The sequence below is a fragment of the Ranitomeya imitator genome, chromosome 2 (assembly GCF_032444005.1).
Source record: "Ranitomeya imitator isolate aRanImi1 chromosome 2, aRanImi1.pri, whole genome shotgun sequence".
NCBI classification, from domain to species: Eukaryota; Metazoa; Chordata; class Amphibia; order Anura; family Dendrobatidae; genus Ranitomeya; species Ranitomeya imitator.
Window position 1 is genome coordinate 640,381,909 of NC_091283.1, and position 20,295 is coordinate 640,402,203.

At 41.0% G+C, this 20,295-nt stretch overlaps 1 protein-coding gene across 1 annotated transcript in view; it reads left to right on the plus strand.

The window, feature by feature from the left end:
* Window positions 1–20,295, plus strand: part of LOC138666769 (oocyte zinc finger protein XlCOF7.1-like) — a 143,530-nt gene that overhangs the window by 50,897 nt on the left and 72,338 nt on the right. Inside the window, exons 5-11 of the mRNA XM_069754941.1 lie at window positions 7,272–7,420; window positions 7,514–7,705; window positions 9,052–9,175; window positions 9,303–9,379; window positions 9,874–9,973; window positions 10,483–11,763; window positions 11,955–12,024. Coding sequence (XP_069611042.1) covers window positions 7,272–7,420; window positions 7,514–7,705; window positions 9,052–9,175; window positions 9,303–9,379; window positions 9,874–9,973; window positions 10,483–11,763; window positions 11,955–12,024 — 1,993 coding nt within the window. The remainder of the gene's footprint in view (window positions 1–7,271; window positions 7,421–7,513; window positions 7,706–9,051; window positions 9,176–9,302; window positions 9,380–9,873; window positions 9,974–10,482; window positions 11,764–11,954; window positions 12,025–20,295) is intronic.

A 20,295-nucleotide genomic window follows, 5' to 3' on the forward strand; every position in this document is an offset into this window, starting at 1 on the left:
TTGTTTTGTAAAAAGTCTCCGTACTGAAGCATCAGTCAAATCCAATCCTTCATCCCTAAAGCTATTTTCTAATTCTTGACTATATTCTTCAATACTTTGCCCAAATTTCTGCATAATCACACCCGTAGATCCCCTTTCCCTCTGTTTTTCTCTCATGAAAATTATTAATGCCTCTGTGAACTGGGTACCTGATGCTTCTGTCTGTAAGGCACCCCCTTCTGCCACTGGTCTATTGGGCTGTAGGTGTGTCAATAATTCCTGAAAAAGTCCGGGGGACATTTTCATTCTACATAATTCTTCCCCGTCCGCCCAGACCCCAGCATGAGTCTGCATGATTTGTTGTATGTATTGTGCAAATCGGATGGGATATTGAGTGGGATCAGGCGCATTATGCAGGAGGGACATACCTTCAGCAGGGGACCAAGGAAAATACTGTCGGGTCTGGTGATATCTAGTTCCCATTACCCCGTCAGCACCAGGTTCCCTAAAGGGTCTTGGTACTACCCTAACAGGGGCAAGTACAGCGCCATGTCTAGGTGTACCACAGACTAGGCAATCATTTCTCCAATCTGGATTTTGTTGTCCACAGTGTGAACATACCCATCCTCCTACCCCACCAAGATTGGGATACAAGGCTGGAAATTGTTTTCCTCCTTCTGCTCCTCCAGATGGTACAAATGATTGGGCTTTTGGATCTAGGTAAGGTGGTGGGATTATGTCACAACTTTTTCCCTTCCCCATAATCCATTTGGAAGTGTCTGGATCATACTTCCAATTCTCCTCTTTAGCTGTTTTTGAGACCTCTATCATACAGTGTATGATTTCTTCCCACCCATTGTCTTTGATAATTCCACCTCGTTCTTTACTCAGTTTTTCCCATTCTGTACTGAACATAAGTGCTTCTGAAATTCCCAATTTTTCTCTTACCCTTCTAATCTGACTTCTGACTGTCTTCCCACATCTTTCCTGTATGATATCTGCTGCTTCCACTTGTCCTAAGACGGTTTTTGTCTGTTTATTTCCCATTTTTCTTTTTTTTTTTTTTTTTCAATATTAGCTATTTCTACCCCAGGTGACGTTTGGACAATCACTTATCCTAGGTGATGTCTCGTTGCCTTCTCTCCTAGGGAGCTAAAATATTGAAGGGCTGATCTGCTCCATTCTTTCTAATGTGCAGAATGTACTTAAGTGCTATTATGCACGCAAACAGACCCAGCAACACCATACAGATCACAAAACTTTCTGTGTCAGTTAGCATACTTGTCCCAGGCTCATGGACCCGCGTCCTGGGCTCATTCTATCAAACCTTATCCAGAAATGAAGGAGGTTAAGCACTTAAATGAGAGTCAAGCATGGGCGGAGGTCTCCCCGAAAGGACGCAACCACATGACCCAGTTAGGCTGACTTCCGTGTATAAGGCTTATACCCCAACTATTTTGGCTTATTTTTCTACGCACTTTTGCTCTTCTTTCACAACATACCACAACCTTCACACTGTTCACACACTGCCAGGGACAGGACTCATAAATCTATACAATATAGTAACCCGAGTTTTATAGGTATCTACTCACTACTAGACTAACCCAGCGTGACACGGCTCATAGAGATCTTTCGGATAATACAAGGCAGATAAAAGAGAACTAATAATGTCTCTTACCTGGCCAGGTTTTTCAGTTCATTTGCCGTCCATTATCCCAGATCTCCATTGTCCGTATCTGCAGGTGAATCTCGAGCAAATACTCTCATCTCGGGTCCCTGTTCGGTGCGCCAAAGAAATGTTAAGTCCTTCTCAGTCCCTGGCTTACTAGAGGTAGGGATCCTGAGTAAATGACACGCAAACAAGGTATTGTGTGATCATATACAGGGGAAGCCCAGGAGCACATCTCTCTCTCTCTGGGCTTTGCCCTTCCTTTATATAGAAAAGAATTATTCTTTTACAGACATGCGCACAAGCGCTCATATTTCACTATCTCTTACATAAACAATCTATACCAGTCTTTATCAGTAGAAAGTTACATCATCTGGAAGGTGAATGAAAGGCTGCTATTGAAAGAAGGAATGCACACATGATTACTTCCATAAAAGGAAATGTCAAGTCAGCAGAAATGTATCTTGTTGTAAGCGAGATTTCTCAGGAAGAAGACAAGATGGATTCCTTTAGTTCAGTCTGATCTCCACACAACCAAATCTGTTCTGAACTCTGGCCTTTGCCATGGTTCTAAGTTTTCAGTCATTTCTTTCCACTTTGGGTTACAGGTCATCGTAACAAAAAGATCTGACTTTTCGAATTTTTGGACAATTGTCATTGCATCTTGGTAATTTTGCTGCATAGCTCTTGGGCTTCCAATAAAAGTGGACGGTAAAATTACTGGTGTCCCAGCTTTTAGCCCTTGGTGTAATGCAGCATTATGGATGTGATCCATAATGCCTGCATAACTGTCGACGCATTATGCCTTTTGATTTTGTTTTATATATTCGATCCTGTCGGATTCAATTTTCACGTAACTGTCAACGATAAATTGTTGCGTCAACTTCCCAGCATTTAAAAGGGGATTGAACTCATCACAAATGGCAAGCCTGTATGCATAGTACTGCAACAGGGTGATTTTTTTTTTCTTGTCGATCTTGATCCACTGGTATGGATGGTAGATGATTGTCACCAATTCCTTGATGTTGCACACTTAGGGCAATTGAAGTTGTCAAATTTATTGTCCATCCACTGTCCCCATATGGGAATAGAAGTGGATATGTCATTGCATCACACTTTCTGTGAAGAAAGCTGATTTGAACAGTTTGGTTTTCACTTTTGAGGTGAACTCTGAGGTCTCTATTAAATGAGGGTTCAGCCATTGCATTTTGATAAATTATAGCTACTTCATTGCACCTTGGTCCATTGTAGCGCTTCTGGTCATCATTGTAGTCATTTATAATTGACATTGTTATTTTGAGTGGTTCGCGATTTTCTAATTCAGCAATCCTCTCTTCCTCTATTTCAAATTCCCTCATCATTGTGAAAACTTTTGCGAGTGGGTTAATTGATTTCATTTTCTCTCCAAGAGATGATAGCAGTGCTAAGAGGCACTTTTTATTTGCTTGACTTCTTGTACTTAATGCTTCTTCATTGTCCAAGATATAAATCTGGGCAAACTTGGAAGCACTACCCACAGCGGGATGAAATGGGGCAGTTCTGTGGTAAATTTGTCTATGAAATCGAAAACAGTTGGACCATGCCCAGGAGGTGGCGCTACTTGTGCTCCTATTGATGCCAAAGCAAGCGAGCTATTGTATTGCTTTATATTAGCCATACAGTTATTGGAGAGCTGATGCTCTCCTTTCATCAACTTGACTAATTGATCATCCATACGAATGGGATGTAATTGGATTTGCCCTCTCTTGCAGCAGGAAGGGAATGTTTTGTCCTGCGCCATTTCGTCTTTGAAATTTTTAGATTGGCAGAACTGACATCGAAATGTCAGTTTACCAGCATAGTGCTCTTCAATACGTGCCTTATCAATTTGATTGAGAAGTCCTCTAGCGGCAAATGTAACTTGCCGTCGTAGAGTGGCTCTTGCATTTTAGACACATATTCTATCTTGTTCTCTTTTTTTGTGAAATATGTGTATCACTTTGTGCATTGCGTGTTGCTCGTTGTCATGCAGCATTAGATGCTCTACGTGATTCATTTACTTCATTCTTTTCTCTTGCTCTGGCCGCCCTTTGTCGGGCTGCATCAGCAGTTCTTCGACAATTTTGATTCTCTACATGCAGCAGCGCGCTCAATTTGATCCATCTTTGCAATGTTGCCTCACAGTGTTGCCTCACATGCTAACATTCAAAAAAGGCTTATGCCTTAACTCACCACCAGGGAGAGCTCCTCTCTTTAGGTATCCATGTTGTGCCCAGGCAGTTAGCTGCTAGTGGTAGTAACTATGGATACCTAAGTTACTGTTCATCTGTGGATGACTCATTGTGCACAGACACACGGACACGTCTAAATTAGGTGCATTGATAACAGAAGCAGGCGTCGGTGGAGACTATTGGTAATTTATAGTTCCTAGTGGGTGAATTGTAGGATTTGTGAAATGTGGAAAGTTCACTCTATGCATGTACTGGAGGAGAGGGTTTTAGAGAATACTCTGTGAAATTTACAATGATATCCAAGTCTGGTAAGGTGGAAAACAGCATTAAAAGATATGATGTGACATCAGCACTGCAGACAATAGCAGATTCTGGAGTAGCAGCGGAGACTTGGCACTGGATTGGGGAAGGGGAGTAAGGCCGGGGCACAGCAGTTTTCCAAACACAGAAAACCCCTTTAAGAAATTAATGAAGGTTTTGGAAAGAATGTTCATAAGGATGTAGAGCCGTGTAGGGAATTGAATTGATATGATAACTAGGCTGGTGTTGGCGTGGAATTACTCGGGGAGTGACAAAGCTGATATCATAGTCTGCTCACTTAGTTTCCTTAGTTGTTTTGTCAAACTTAGCGTGGGCGTATTATGTAAGTTCAGACCCCTGTATAGTTTTGTTTCTTACTCAGAATAATAATTTATGTTAAAGAGAAGAGAAATTGGGCAACCATGGCATGTACTTCTGCAAGGTGTGAGGTCTTTTGGAACTCCTAGAGTGGACCCGCAGTTCCACGACAACGAACCTCCCAAGGGTGAGCTGACCAGGTAGGTCACCCCCTATACAGGGAGCGTTAGGGGCAGGCCCAAGGGAGACTATTGCCGCAGAAGCTGGAACCCGAAAACAGGTAGTAGGAGGTACAAAATAGAGAGCCTGAGTGTAGGGAGGACAGAGCGGGGAAAGATAAAGTATGGTAAGGTATGAGCTGAGTACAGACGAGATAAAGGGAACACTGGGAAGAGGAGAACACAAAGGAAGCTGGACTGGACAGAGACACCAGACTGATGGAGAACGGAGGGGACACTAGAGACTAGAGGACCCGAGTCACAGAAGCACAAATGACAGACAGGCACGGAGTAGAGGAAGGAATCACCTTAAATATATGGCGTGCTGAAGGACTTCCGGGTCAAGATCCTCCAGGGACCCCGAGAAGAGGTATGGAGCGCCAGTGATTCAGAAAGGAGAAGTGCCCGTGCGCAGAGGAGCACTGTGGAGAGAGGTGCACGCGCGCACCCGACGAGAACCAGGAAGTGGAGAAGAATGATGGAGAGAACGCATGCCTGCAGGAGGAGCGCGCCGTAGAGGGTAAGTATGAGCAGAGGAGGTAGCGGTGGACCCGGCAGCAGACACGGCAGCAGGAGAGGCAGCCGTGACACAAGGTCTACATGAGTAGTGTTACATTTGGACTGACGGAGGAGGCCAGCTTGTCTGTGCTTACTCAACTATCACTCTGTTAAAAAAAGGAGACCTATGCTTCAGTGAGCAGTGGGAGTTCAAGTGTTGCGATCTCCGGCAATCAGCAAGGTATCAGCTGTCCTGTGGATGGGTGACAAGATGTAATTATGGCACCATAACTTGAATGGTATTTGAGATACAGAAGAAAGGGGATTTGTTTCTCTTTTGTCTATTTTTCAGATTGTCCAGTGTATCATGTAGGGTGTTTGAAGAGTTTTCTGGGCAAGAAATTGTCCTGAGAGATTCCTACCTGTTTAGTTTTTCGGCTCTGTAGACATTATATATGATTTGAACAAACACAGTGTTAAAGGGAACTTGTCACCTGGTTTCCCCTATGTAAAGTAAACCTACCATCTTCAAGTCCTCTTAAACGACACTCAAGCAACTTGTCCATAAGTGCTCAGCGCTCCAGCTATTGACTCTTCTTAGCCAACTTGGGAAAGATACTCCTAAACTTTTTTTAATCAGACTTGATTCGCCAAATAAGTTTCTTTTGTGAAGTAACATATTACCAGACCAACAATTCACTTGTGAATACTTTCTCGTCAGCAGCGCAATTAAAGGGAGCCTGTCTCCAAGGTTTCCCTATATAGTAAATCCACCAATTTTAAGTTGTTTTCAAGAGCATTCCTTCAACCTGATCACAGTTGCCCACCGCCCCTTCTTATAATCCTCCCATGTTGAATGCTAATCGGCATGGTTTAATCCAGTGGGTATCGCTAGTTTGTGCTCAACGATTCCTCTAGCTCCACAGTTCCCAGCCTCCTACCTTGATTGACATGGCTAACGTTTCCTAAGTCTCCACAGAACCTGCATAATAGGCTACAGGATTTGCACAAATACAGTTGAACAGACTGTGGATGACATGGAAGGCGTAAATCAAGGCAGGAGGAAGTTATGTTAAAGATTACTTATAGGTATTGGATTTTATATTGGGAATAACCTGCTGACAGGTTTTCTTTAATTGAGGAGAAAAGGAATTGTTTATCTAAGAGTGTATTGTCCTACTGGTGATATCTTGTTTTACAAAATTTGATGAAGAAACATGATAGTCAGGAGTCAAGCCAGGTCTAATTATAAAAAGCTTTGGAGTGTGTTTGCAGAGTTGATTGAGAGGAGTCAATAGCCGGGGATCTACAGAACATTTATGAAGATGAGAATGAAAAAATTCTGGGGTTATGATAGTATTAAGTCCATTCATTTGGATTCAGTCTTGGAAGTTGGTGCTGGTATTAGCAGGAGTTTTACCAGTTTCAGGTTGGAAGGGAATGGGTCCAGAGTGGAAGGAATTTTTCGGTAATCACGGACTTTAGGAGTTCTGATGTTAGTATTGTCTGACAGTCCATTTTTACAATTGGTTATAAGTTGGGGGCAAGGATGCTGGTCATTGGGCAAATCTTTTGCTGTTCAGGAGGCTTGTAGTAAATGGAATCCGTCAGCATGTCTTTGCTATTTAATCTGACAGCAGCATAACGTAGGGGCTAGACCCTAATTCCATTGATGTGTTAAAACTACAGCATGCTGCCGAGCAAGTAATACAAACAGTGTTTTATCAACAGATTATCACTAGAAGACTAGGTCTCATGTGCAGGCTAGTCCAACTAATCTGTATTACCCCGCACACACCTCTTATTGGCAGCTTCCTGACAGTGTACACAGGAAGCTGCTCCAATCAGAGGTGTGGGCGGGGTTATACAAAGCTCAGCTTTATGACCGTCTACAACAGAGTAAACAGGGATTCTATCCAAACCTCACCAAGCAGTCCAGTAAGTGATGTATTGCTGGAATCGGGCTCTCTGCTTCTACATCATGCTGCTCTCAGACAACATAGCTAAAACGTACTGAATGTCCTGCTTCTGGAGTTGCCAGTGTTCATTACTTTTATTTTACTCCTATTTTCTGTTTAGATTCTGAATACTTGGAGTTAATCTCTCCTTACAATTTCCTATATGAGACAATGATCCTTTCCCTGATGGATCCACTGTGGATAAGCAAGGAGATGACTCAGAAGATACTAAGCATCACTTTGAAGATAATCTGCCTGTTGAGTGGAGAGGTGAGGCACTTAGTCATTCTCATCTTATTGAGACACTGGACACTAGAGAAATCCTGGAACTGATTGTAATGGCATTACTCTGATATTGCATAGGATTGCATGTTAGTGAAGAAGACATCTCCTGAATGTATAACCTTCAACAGTCATCCCCATGTGTCAGGAGGATGGAACAGGATGCAGAATCCCATCACAAAGCCTCCAATTCACTCACTGATATATGAGAGAAAACATGAGGAGATGATCCTGGACCTCACCAACAAGATCATTGAGCTGCTGACTGGAGAGGTAAGCATTGCCCAGACATAGTGGGAAACTATGATATAACACCAGTAAATAATGGTGGACTTATATTACAGACTCCTAGCTTTAATTTGAGGGTATTCATACCCTAACTGGAGTAAGGGTTTAGGAAATACAGCACTTTAATATGTAGCTGCCTCTTTTTAAAGGAACCAAAAGTAATTGGACAATTATGTCAAAAAGCTCTTTAATGGGCTGCATGTGCTACTCCCTCGTTAATCCACCATCATCTAAGCAGGTAAAAGATCTGAAGCTGATTCCAGGTGTGGCATGTGCGTTTGGAATCTGTTGTTGTAAACCCACAACATGCAGACAAAGGAGCTATCAGTCTAAGAGAAACAGACCATCATTAGACAGGGAAAAAAAGAAAGAATCTATCAGAGAAAAAGCAGAAATGTTAGAAGTGGCCAAATATACAGTTTGGTACATTCTGCAAAAAAAGAAGTTCACTGTGAGCTTGGGAACTCAGAAAGTACTGGACGTCAGCAAAAGACAACATTGGTCGATGATGGCAGATTCCTCTCCATGGTGAACAAAAACCCCTTTCCAATATCCACTCAAGTGAAGAACAGTCCCCAGGAAGTGGGTGTTTCAGTATCTGAGTCTACCATAAAGCGAAGACTTCATGAGAGCAAATACAGAAGGTTCACCATAGAGTGCAAACCATTAATGAGATGAAATTAAGACCTACCTGTACCAGAATGATGGGAAGAAGAAAGTATGGAGGCTTGGAAATGCTCATTATCCAAAGCACACCATGTCCTCTGTAAAACATGGTGGAGGCAGTGTAATGGCTTGGGCATGCATTGCTTCCAATGGCACTGGGTCACTAGTGTTTATTGATGATGTGACTGAGGACCGAAGTAGCCGGATAAATTCTGAAGTGTGCAGGGCGATACTTTTTTACTCAGATTCAACTAAATTCTGTAAGGTTGATTGGACAGTGCTTCACAGTACAGATGGTATAGAAATGGAATATTCAGCAATGGCCAAGTCCATCACCAGATCTCAACCCCATCGAGCCTGCATTTCACATGCTTATGATTCGGTTACTGTCCACATATTTCTGGACCTAATTGTCTATAAATAATTGGAAAAGGGGGTGATTGGAGTAGTTATACCTTTTTTTAGTTTTAATTATTTTTAATTTACTTTAAAATTATTTTTCATTTTGTAGTCTTCCTAAGAAACTTGGACCTTCAATTACTTCTACATACACTGCAATACTTCTGTCTCATAAGAAGCCCTCCGGCAGGGCGTTATGTGAGTGCTAACATGGCTGATATGGGCATACAGTGTCTGGATAATGACTGTGTCATTGTGTGTGACAGGTTTCTTTAAGGTGTCACGATGTCACGGTTTGTTTCTCCTTGGACGAGTGGGAGTACATAGAAGAACATAAAGATCAATACAAAGATGTCATGACGGAGAACCAACATCCACTTTCATCACCAGGTATGAAAAAACTTTTATTGACTGTATGTCAAAGAGGAACGAAAAAGTTTTCCTAGTCATGTGGCTACACCAGTCCTGGTTACCACAAAATGACAATGTGTTCACTCACTGACTGTATTTTCTACAGCTGCATCCAGTACAAAAAATTCACCAGCAAGATGTTCCAGTCCCATTTATTCCCAGAACGATGCAGAAGATCATCAGGTAAATAGAGCTCAGGTTTCTTTTCAATCCTTTGAGGAACTACATGAGTGTTGATCTGATTTGACTTTTAGATCTTAGAGCCTAGTTAGTTGCTTCCAACTTGGATGTCATGGTTCATGTTGGTTACAATTTTTTTTTTTAATGTGGTTTTCATTGGGAGGAAAGCTGTGGCACCCCAGAATGGCCACTGCATAATGTACAGAGCTGTACTGTTTTAGCTGTGTACTCGTACATTTGGCTGTCGTGTGAGCTACTAACATCTAATCGGCAGGGGTTCTGGGTGTCTGAGTCCTGGGCAACCTTTTAAATAGGGCTCAATGTTCAAATGTCACTGTAATTTGGGCATAGAGGAAAAAAAGAGTTTTTTACACTATTTCAAGGGATGCCATAATTTACTTTTGTTTATTAACCGTTTTAATAAGTTGTGCCCAACTTCTGTAACTGTATTGCAGTTCAGTTGTGTATAACTATTAATTTGTCCCTGTTTGAATCAGGCAGAAGATCTCATTGATATTAAAGTTGAGATTATAGAAAGTGAAGAAGAAACATATGTGATGTGTAAGGAAGAGGAAATTATCACAGATATCAGCACTGGTGAGTAATATGCACTAGGCATGGAAAACTGGGATACATGTCAAAATTTAGGTCTTCAGTTTTTCCTCATTTTTCTTAGAATATGTTTGTTTTATTTTATTTTGAAAGGGGTTTTCAAGATTAAATAAAACTACAAGTACCCAGAGATATTATGCGATCTTTCCAAGATTCATTCATGCAGCATCTTTTTTTTGTTTTTTGACACTTCCAAGACTTACTATTGGCATGGTAAACATTGTAAGGGATTACTGTTACCAGGACCCCACTTACAGATAGTGCTGGGCATTTATTATAGCTTTTACACCACTTTCTGGCATAAAAAAAGCATTAGAAAAACGGGGTCAGTGCCCCAAGCACATCGGTCTTTGAGAATCTGTCCATGGATAGAGGAAGTGACATTGTGGGCCATAAATGGGTGGCGAGCTGGATATTCCCCACTCCTGGCATAAAGCAATAAAATGCTTGGTAAATCTGAAATAAGATGTAATAAGTGTGGTTTTCCCCAACAGATGACAACACCAAAAGCTCAACGGTATTATCGCAAGACAATTTAGTTGAGGATAACAACATCAGACAAGATTCTCTTGGAGGAAACTCCACAACGCCAATACCCCCAAGACCTCCAAGCACAAATCTTTCAGCTAATGTTTGTAATCGGGAACCATCTACTGGTAAATCACAAGGTGTTACACAAAGAGCAGGGATGCAGTTTATATGTTCTGAATGTGGAAAATGTTTTACGCGTTCAAATCTTTTTAAATATGAATCGGCACACACGGGACAGATACATTTTTTATGTGCTACTTGTGACAACGCTGTGACTCAAAATTCTCATGTAGGAGAACAGGTTATTCGGACAGTTGGAAAACCATTTTCTTGCGATACATGTGGAAAGTGCTTTGCGCTAAAGGCAATTCTTTTTAGACATCAGAAAATTCACTCTTCTGAAAGGCCGCTCTCATGTGAGGAATGCGGCAAATCGTTTCCTTATAAATCTAGTCTTCTAGAACATCAGAGATTTCACACGGGTCAGAAGCCTTATTCCTGCGCAGAATGTGGAAAGTCGTTTACTAGAAAAAGAGTTCTTGTTGAACACCAGCTGATTCACACAGGGGAGAAGCCATTTCCATGTTTAGAGTGTGGAAAATTTTATGCACGTAAAAGTCAGCTTGAGATACATCAAAGAAGTCACACTGGGGAGAGGCCATTTACATGTCAGGAATGTGGAAAATGTTTTACTCAAAGATCACACCTTGTTAAACATCAAAGAATTCATAAAGGTGAGAAGCCGTTCCTGTGTTTGGAATGTGGGAAATGGTTTACGAAGAAATCAAATCTTGTAGAACATCAGAAAATTCACTCAGGCCAGAATCTATTTTCTTGTCCAGAATGTGGTAAATGTTTTACTAGGAAATCGGTTCTTGCTGACCATCAGAGAATTCATTCAGGAGAGAAGCCATTTACATGTTTAGATTGTAAGAAATGTTTTAACCAAAAGTCAGCCCTTGTTAGGCATCAGAAAGTTCACACAAAAGTGAAGTCATATTCGTGTTTAGAATGTGGGCAATGCTTTACCAGCAAAGTTCAGCTTAAAATACACCACCGAATACACAGAGGAGAGAAGATATTTTCATGCCTGGAGTGTGAAAGATGTTTTATCAATCAATCAGATCTATCTAGGCATGAGAGAACTCACACAGGAGATAAGATGTATTCCTGTCCTGAAAGTGTTGAAGAAGAAGATTTTGATATGGAAGAAAGCAGCAACAAGGAAGAGACACAATTTCCATGTTAAGAATTTAGGAAGTATGACCTAGAAAGCAATTCTAATAAAACTTGAGAAAACTCACACTGAGAATCTATTCTATTGTTCTGAACATTGAAAAAGTTCTACACGTACTGTAAATCCCATGTCGAGATTCACTAGAGAACTCGGCAGAGAAATTATTTAAATGTCTAGTATGTAGTCAATGTCTTACAGTTGAAAGTTACAACTGTGCAAAACTGATTACCATAGGTGGCCAACATCTCAAAGCTGCTTACATTCCATGGTGAGGTAAGTTGTTACCTTGGTCCTGGCTTCTTACCAATATATTTTTTTTATAAATGGGCACAATGGAGCGTAAGACAAGTTTGAATCTGTGAGACCATTTGATCCAACAGTCCATATCAAACACCATTTTTACACTGAGCTATCTTCTCATTAACAGTGTTTTTTAAACGGTCACCATCAGTTCAATGAATTTAAGATTATCTGATGGTCAGTGCAGTGACTAATTCTATAGCAATGTACTCCAAGTAAGTTTTTTTAGCCCATAGAAAATCACTCTTAAACATCAGGACCGTCTTAGCTTGCTGTCCGCTGACTGTTGTCAAGTGTAATCTGTCTCAAGATACAAACACTCCTGAGACAGATTACAGGAAGAGTGGGCTGGTCTTTGTCTCTGCTTCTATTATTTTGTCAAACTGCATTCAGGCATAATAGAGACCATCAAGCAAGAGATTGGACAATGGTAGGCACTATACAAACTGAGAAAAAAGTACGTTCCTGCACCTAAAGTGTTGGCCATATCATGATAAGGAGAAACTTACCCATTCAAAAAGAGTGGATGGCAAATACAGAATGTGAGAAAAATGACAATTCGTGATCATTTTAGATTGGTTTTCATCAAAAGCAGCTTTAATTTATGGTGAGAAAGAAGGCAGCAAGATCATGCTTTACTCTGGTGTTGGATGAAATGATAGGTAATCTTTAGTTCATATCCTTTATGTGGATATGTATACGGACTTCTCTTGGCCAGTTAACATTTCTGATATTGTTTTTGAAGCATCACAACACTGATATAATTGCTGAGCACCATGAAAAGATTTTTTCAGGAGTGGGAGATTTAGCAGACTTGATCTGACCTCTTGCGGGTGATCACATCCTTGAAAGCAAAAGTTGTCATTAATATTTACATTCTGTTCTAAGAACAGGTGTCTTTAGATGAAAAAATATGTTTGAGCTCTAAGTTGATCTCGGTTAGTTTCCTGAGATGTTACATCCTTTTTTATTCTTTTTGATGTAAAAACGTTATTTTGATATGATATTTACATCTGCTTTATATTTATTGTATAAGTGTTAATAACAGCTGTGAACATCTTGTAGAATTGTGGTAACCCTAGAATCATTGTAAAAATAAAGAGAAATGTTTTTGAATGTTTTCACCTTATATTTATATTGGTAAATGCTAGTAAATAAAAATGGTAGTTAGTAGTAATAAAAAATTAACAGTGCCTGTATAATCTAGAATTTTGTAAGTGAGAATAGGTATCATCCTACTTTCCTGTTCAACTACATTTTCTCCAGATCATAATTAGCAGTTGTGAAGAATTCTGGAACGTCTAACCACCGACAAAAATTGAGACCTGAAAACAAAGGCTTCAATTAATCAAAGTAATTTCTTGAGAATTCTGTAGTATATTGCTTTGAACAGTCATTTACTCCATATCCACCAAAATGGGTGAAGCTGGATCATGACGGTAGCTCGTCCAATTCATAACGAATTGTAATATTCCTTATGCCTGGCGTGGCGCACAGAGGCACACACCATTTGTGAGATGCTCCTGATTCATGTAGTAAGGTTTCTTGAACGGTTGTGAATTTGGCACTTTTCTGCAACAATTTAAAGGTAATCGGTCAGGTCATTTTTGTTTAGTGTACTAATAGTATCCTGAAATAGGGTGTGGGCAGCCCTTTCAGGATATATAACTTTTATTTCTGTACGTGGCCCCGTTGCTGTAAGCCCCGGAATAATGTATAGTCGTGAATGCTGGCAAGTCAAGCATATGTAAATAGCAAATTAAAATTTGAGCATGATAACATGTATTTCTTCGCAACTGTTACTCTCGGGTCAGGAGAGCAGACAGCCAGTATTAGTATTGCGATGCGATCCTTGGGCATACGGCAGTCTGACTGAATCAGTGACGCCAGTGCAGAGGTGTGGGTGGAATTATGGGCGAGAGAAGGGTTGAATATTCATTTGCAATATGGACATGCTACCCACACATTCCCCTTGAAGAAACAAGTTAATTGTGGAAAAATGTTTTATAATGTAAAGTGTAGTGTATATAATGTGAATTGTAATATGTTCTCTTAGTGATAGTTAATGTTTGCATTGTAATGTTTGCACTGTTACATAGGTTGAAAAATGACCTAGGTCCATCAAGTTTGCATTGTAATGTTTGCACTGTTACATAGGTCGAAAAATGACCTAGGTCCATTAAGTTCAACCTTTCTCCTCCAATTGTGCATTTTGTCACTAAATTAACTATAGCCCGCAATGTTATGTGTATTGAGGAAATCATCCAGCCCTTTTTTAAAAGTTGTTATAGTGTCTGCCATTACTACCTCTTGTGGTAGGGCATTCCACAGTCTGACTGCTCTTACTGTAAAGAAACCTTGCCTATTTAGATTTCGGAATTGCCTTTTTTCTACCCATAATGAGTGCCCCCTGGTCCTAAGTATGGTCCTTGGAAGGAATAAATCATGTGTCAGTCCTTTGTACTGACCACACATATATTTATAAATGTAAATGAGATCCCGTCTGAGGCATCTTTTTTCTAAACTAAACAAGCACCACTTCTCCAACCTCTCATCATATGAGAGGCCTTCCATCCCTTGTAATAACTTAGCTGCCCACCTTTTAACTGACTCTAATTTCTGAATATCCTTTTTTAAATGTGGAGCCCAAAACTGGATCACATATTCTATATGTGACTGTGCTGTGAGGAAGCTGTGTTCTGCCCAGCAACAGACAGTGAGTAGAGTAAGATACAGTTATTAGTTGGGAGTAGCCCAGAATGGGAGGAGTATGTGGAAGGACACTGGGGAATTTCCTGATAGTGAGATAGGGTCTGGAGTGCGAAGTGAGCAGTGCTAAATTGAGGGGTGGCTCTGAGTCAGGAGACTGGAGAAGAGGGATAGTGAGATCCTGAGAAAAAGTGATAAAGCGACAGAGTGGCCTTCCGGACTCGGTTCCTAGGTGAGGATGCTTAGCTATGAGACCTTGAGCTTGTAATATAGAAAGTAATGGGCCTTGGCAGGACTGAGAGACTGGAACTAGTGAAAGGTCCTGAGCAGGAGCTCCAGTAATCCAGAAGTGGAAGAAATAGGATGCGGAACCACTGAACAAGTGTCACTCACAGTGTAGGAAAGACTAAGTGCAACACGAAGGGATGCGGGGAAGGAAGACAAACGCTCGGGAAAGGGGGGATGTGACCCCTAGGCAGATCTAAACTCACCTGTGACAAAATGAACCATTTTACTGAACCTATCTACAATTACCAAATTTACAGTCTTGCCTGCAGATGCCGGTAGGTCAGTAATAAAATCCATGGACAAGTGTGTCCATTGCCTGCTAGGAATAGGTAGCTGAAGAAGAGTACCAGATGGACGGGTATGCAATACTTTTGAACGCGTGCAGATACCACAAGCAGATCCATGTTCAACCACATCCCGATGCAACCCAGCCACCAAAAATGATGAGAAAGGAGGTCTGCAGTTGCCTTACCACCTGGATGACCAGCAAGCACAGAGTTGTGATGTTCCTTAATTACTTTGCGGCGCAGATTAGATGATACAAATAACCTTCCTGGAGAGCAGGAGGAAGGGGCATCCCCCTGGGCCTCCAACACCAGGGTACAATGCTGAAATGATTACCGCTTTTGCAAAATCGGGGCAGGGTCCTCATGGACACCACCAACATGGAACTCCGGAAGATAGCATGAGCTTTGACATTTTTGACCCCTGGAGGGAAAGTGACAAAAAAAAGCCCCCTCCAACCAGTGTCGCCATTCTTCATATGCCAATTTAATCGCCAAAAGCTCCCTATTACCCACATCATAATTTCTATCCGCCGTAGAGAATTTCTCAGAAAAGAAGGCACATGGATGCCAGAGGACGGACCCTGAGACAACACAACCCCCATTTGCGACGTATCAACCTCCACAATAAAGGGTTGAGAAACATCGGGTTGACTAAGTATAGAAGCCGTGGCAAAACAGCTCTTTAACCCCTCTCTGCCATCCGACATACTATTCCGTCTGTGCGACCTGCATCTTAATTCCCATCGACGGAATAGTACGTCACATGCGATCAGCCGCACTCATGGGGGGAGCGCGGCTGATCGCGGCTGGGTGTCAGCTGATTGTCACAGCTGACACCCGGTACTACGTGCCAGGAGCGGTCACAGACCGGCTCCCAGCACTTTAACCCCTGGAAGACTGCGATCAAACAAGATCGCAGTGTTCCAGTGGCAAAGAGAAGCATTGCACAGGGAGGGGACTCCCTGTGTGCTTCCCTGAGACCTTCAGAACAACGCGATATGGTTCTCCTCCCTGCAGGCCTCCAGATCCAAGATGGCCGCAGGGGCCTTCCGGGTCCTGCAGGGAGGTGGCTTGTCAGCGCCTGCTGAGAGCAGGACCTGAGAAACCTCCTTCACAGCCTGTCAGATCGCTGATCTGACACAGTGCTGTGCGAAGTGTCAAATCAGCAATCTGACTTTATACAGTGATGTCCCACCCTGGGACAATGTAAAAAAGTTTTTAAAAAATATTGTACTGTATAAAAAAATTTTTTTTTAAATTCCTAAATAAAGAAAAAATATTGTTCCAATAAATACATTTCATTATGTAAATAAATAAATAAAAGTACACATATTTAGTATCGCCGCGTCCATAACTACCCGACCTATAAAACGGTCCTACTAGTTAACCCCTTCAGTGAACACCATAAAAAAGGCAAAAAACAATACTTTATCATCATACCGCCGAACAAAAAGTGGAATAGCACGCGATCAAAAAGACGGATATAAATAAACATGGTACCACAGAAAACATCATCTTGTCCCGCAAAAAATGACCCACCATGCAGCATCATCAGCAAAAAGATAAAAAAGTTATAGCTCTCAGAATAAAGCGATGCAAAAATAATTATTTTTTATATAAAATAGTTTTTATTTGTATAAAAGCGCCAAAAAATGAGGTATCGCTGTAATCGTACTGACCCGAAGAATAAAACTGCCTTATCAATTTTACCACACGCGGAACTGTATAAACGCCCCACCCAAAAGAAATTCATTAATTGCTGGTTTTTGTTCATTCTGCCTCCCCAAAATCATAATAAAATGCGATAAAAAAAGTCATGTGCCCAAAAATGGTACCAATAAAAATGTCAACTCGTCCTGCAAAAAACAAGACCCCACATGACTCTGTGGGCCAAAATATGGAAAAATTATAGCTCTCAAAATGTGGTGATGCAGAAACTATTTTTTTCAATAATATAAAAATAGAAAAAGCAGCACAGCCTAATGGCAAGAGGTAATAGTGGAATCACTAGAGGAACTACTGAGCTCAGAAAGTCCAGGGAGGTGCTCACGTTTGAAAACACAGCCAAAGTGTACCAATACGAAAATAAAGGAAAAAACATGGCAACACTCACCGATCCTGTGAAGCAGATTGTGTCTTTTATTCAAGCGATAATGAGACCGTGTTCACGGCTCGGGGGAGAAAAACATACAAGAGGTGAGCGGGGAGAGGACAACAGCCGTTTCGCGCCCACACCGGCGCTTCTACGGGTCCACGCTGGAATGGAACAACGCCAGGTGAGATAAGTGCAACAGCACCGCCCCCTATGACGTATATCCCATTCAGCGCAGGCAGAAATCAGGTGCACGTCAGGAGGATAAGTGAAATTACATATACTTTAAAATCAAATAGATCGACATGAATATTGCGATGTTATACATACACCTAGAGTAACAAAATTAACATAAAAAGTGGATATAAACTACATACGATATACAGTCATGTAGCAAACAGGACGAGATCATCAGACTTTGCGTTTTTTGTACCATTATATAAATGAACAATTTAAAAAGCTGGTATTGTATCCGAATCGTATCTCCTTATTATTATCATTATTATTGGAACAAAGTAAATTTTAGAGAAAAGAAAAGAGATAATCAAAGCGAGAGATTATAGTGCCCAATCGTGCTGATCTAACCATATATTTGACCCAAGCTTTATAAAAACACCGACATGTCGATTTTTTCGTTAAGTCCGGCCGGACCTGTCGCCTTTGTTCTCATTATCCATCTAGCCTCGCGCTGTAGCAAAAGCTTTTGCAGGTCACCTCCTTGTTGTGGTAGAAATACTTTTTCGATCCCTGCAAAAGTTAATACATTAGGATCTACTGCATGACATTCTTTAATATGTTGGATAAGCCTGGGAACACCTTTCCCTGAATGAATAGATCTTTGGTGCTCCCTAAAACGTGTAAATAATTTGCGGATTGTCTTGCCTATATAAAATCTCCTGCAGGGACAGAAAATAACGTACACTACGTAATCTGTCCTACAGGTGATTAATTGTTGGACACGATGTATACAGGGACCAATGTTTAAAACAGGAGCCTGGATATGGAAGCGACAATATCGGCACTGTCCGCATCTATGATTCCCTTTCGGTGTCATTTGTTCTAACCACGTACTTTTACGTTCTGTTATACGGTTACGAACTAAAACATCTCTAATCCTTCTCCCCCGTCTGTTGGCAATAAGAGGGCCTTCTACAGCAATGTCAATCAATTCTTTGTCTCTTTCCAATATATGCCAATGCTTCCTGATTATAGACCTAATGTCCCTATCCATGGAACTAAATTGGAAACAGAAATTAAAACGTCTGGGAGTAATTTTTGTGGAGTCTATCGTTTGTGTACAGATATTGACTTGTCTCATGGCATCTCCTATAATGTCTTCCGGGTACCCTCTATCTCTAAACCTTTGACACAGGTCCTTAGATTGATCTTCAAACCCTCTCATTGTATTATTTACTCTTTTTGTCCTCAATAATTGGCTATATGGCAATGACCTTTTTACATGATGGGGATGAAAACTATCATGATGTAGTAATGAATTAATAGCGGTTGGTTTACGATACACCGATGTACATAATTTTCCTTCCTGGATGTAAACATTAACATCCAAGAACTCTAATTTATCACCGCCAAAATTAGAGGTGAAAGACATCCCCATTGTGTTGCTGGTGTTTAAAAGGTCAACAAATTGATTGAATTCAATCTCAGTTCCATCCCAAATAAGGAATACATCATCTATATATCTTAAATATGTCCTAATATGTTTCAAAAAGACATTTAAATTCGAGTATATATAATCTTCCTCGAAGACAGCCATATATAGATTAGCGAATGTACATGCAGCCGGGGTCCCCATGGCAGTCCCGGTGATCTGCCTATACCACGTATCAAGAAAAGTGAAAATGTTGTGAGTAAAGATGAAATGGAGACTTTCACACACAAAGTTAACATAATTGATACTCTTATCGGTGGTCTCCAAAATTCTCCTAATTGAGCTAATGCCCAACTCTTGTGGTATATTAGTGCACAGGCTGATCACGTCGAGGGAAGCCAATGAGAACCCCGGCTGCCAATCCACTGTCTGCACTTGTTTTAGGAAAGAATCTGTATCCTTAATGTAAGATGGAACATCTTTGAGTAACGGGCGTAGGAGCCAATCAACATATTGTGACAGGGGTTCGGTCAAAGATTTTTGGTAGGTAATACCAGTGAGGCTTTGTGGGACACACAGGTAAAAGTTTCTCCGCCTTATTCTCTGGAATGATTTTATTTTCTACTGCTCGTCTGAGCAGGGAGCGGAGATCATCATTCCAGAGAATAAGGCGGAGAAACTTTTACCTGTGTGTCCCACAAAGCCTCACTGGTATTACCTACCAAAAATCCACAAATCTGTCACGTCACCTCCTGGGAGACCAATTGTGTCAGGGGTGGGGTCTTTGACCGAACCCCTGTCACAATATGTTGATTGGCTGTCTTCGAGGAAGATTATATATACTCGAATTTAAATGTCTTTTTGAAACATATTAGGACATATTTAAGATATATAGATGATGTATTCCTTATTTGGGATGGAACTGAGATTGAATTCAATCAATTTGTTGACCTTTTAAACACCAGCAACACAATGGGGATGTCTTTCACCTCTAATTTTGGCGGTGATAAATTAGAGTTCTTGGATGTTAATGTTTGCATCCAGGATGGAAAATTATGTACATCGGTGTATCGTAAACCAACCACTATTAATTCATTACTACATCATGATAGTTTTCATCCCCATCATGTAAAAAGGTCATTGCCATATAGCCAATTATTGAGGACAAAAAGAGTAAATAATACAATGAGAGGGTTTGAAGATCAATCTAAGGACCTGTGTCAAAGGTTTAGAGATAGAGGGTACCCGGAAGAC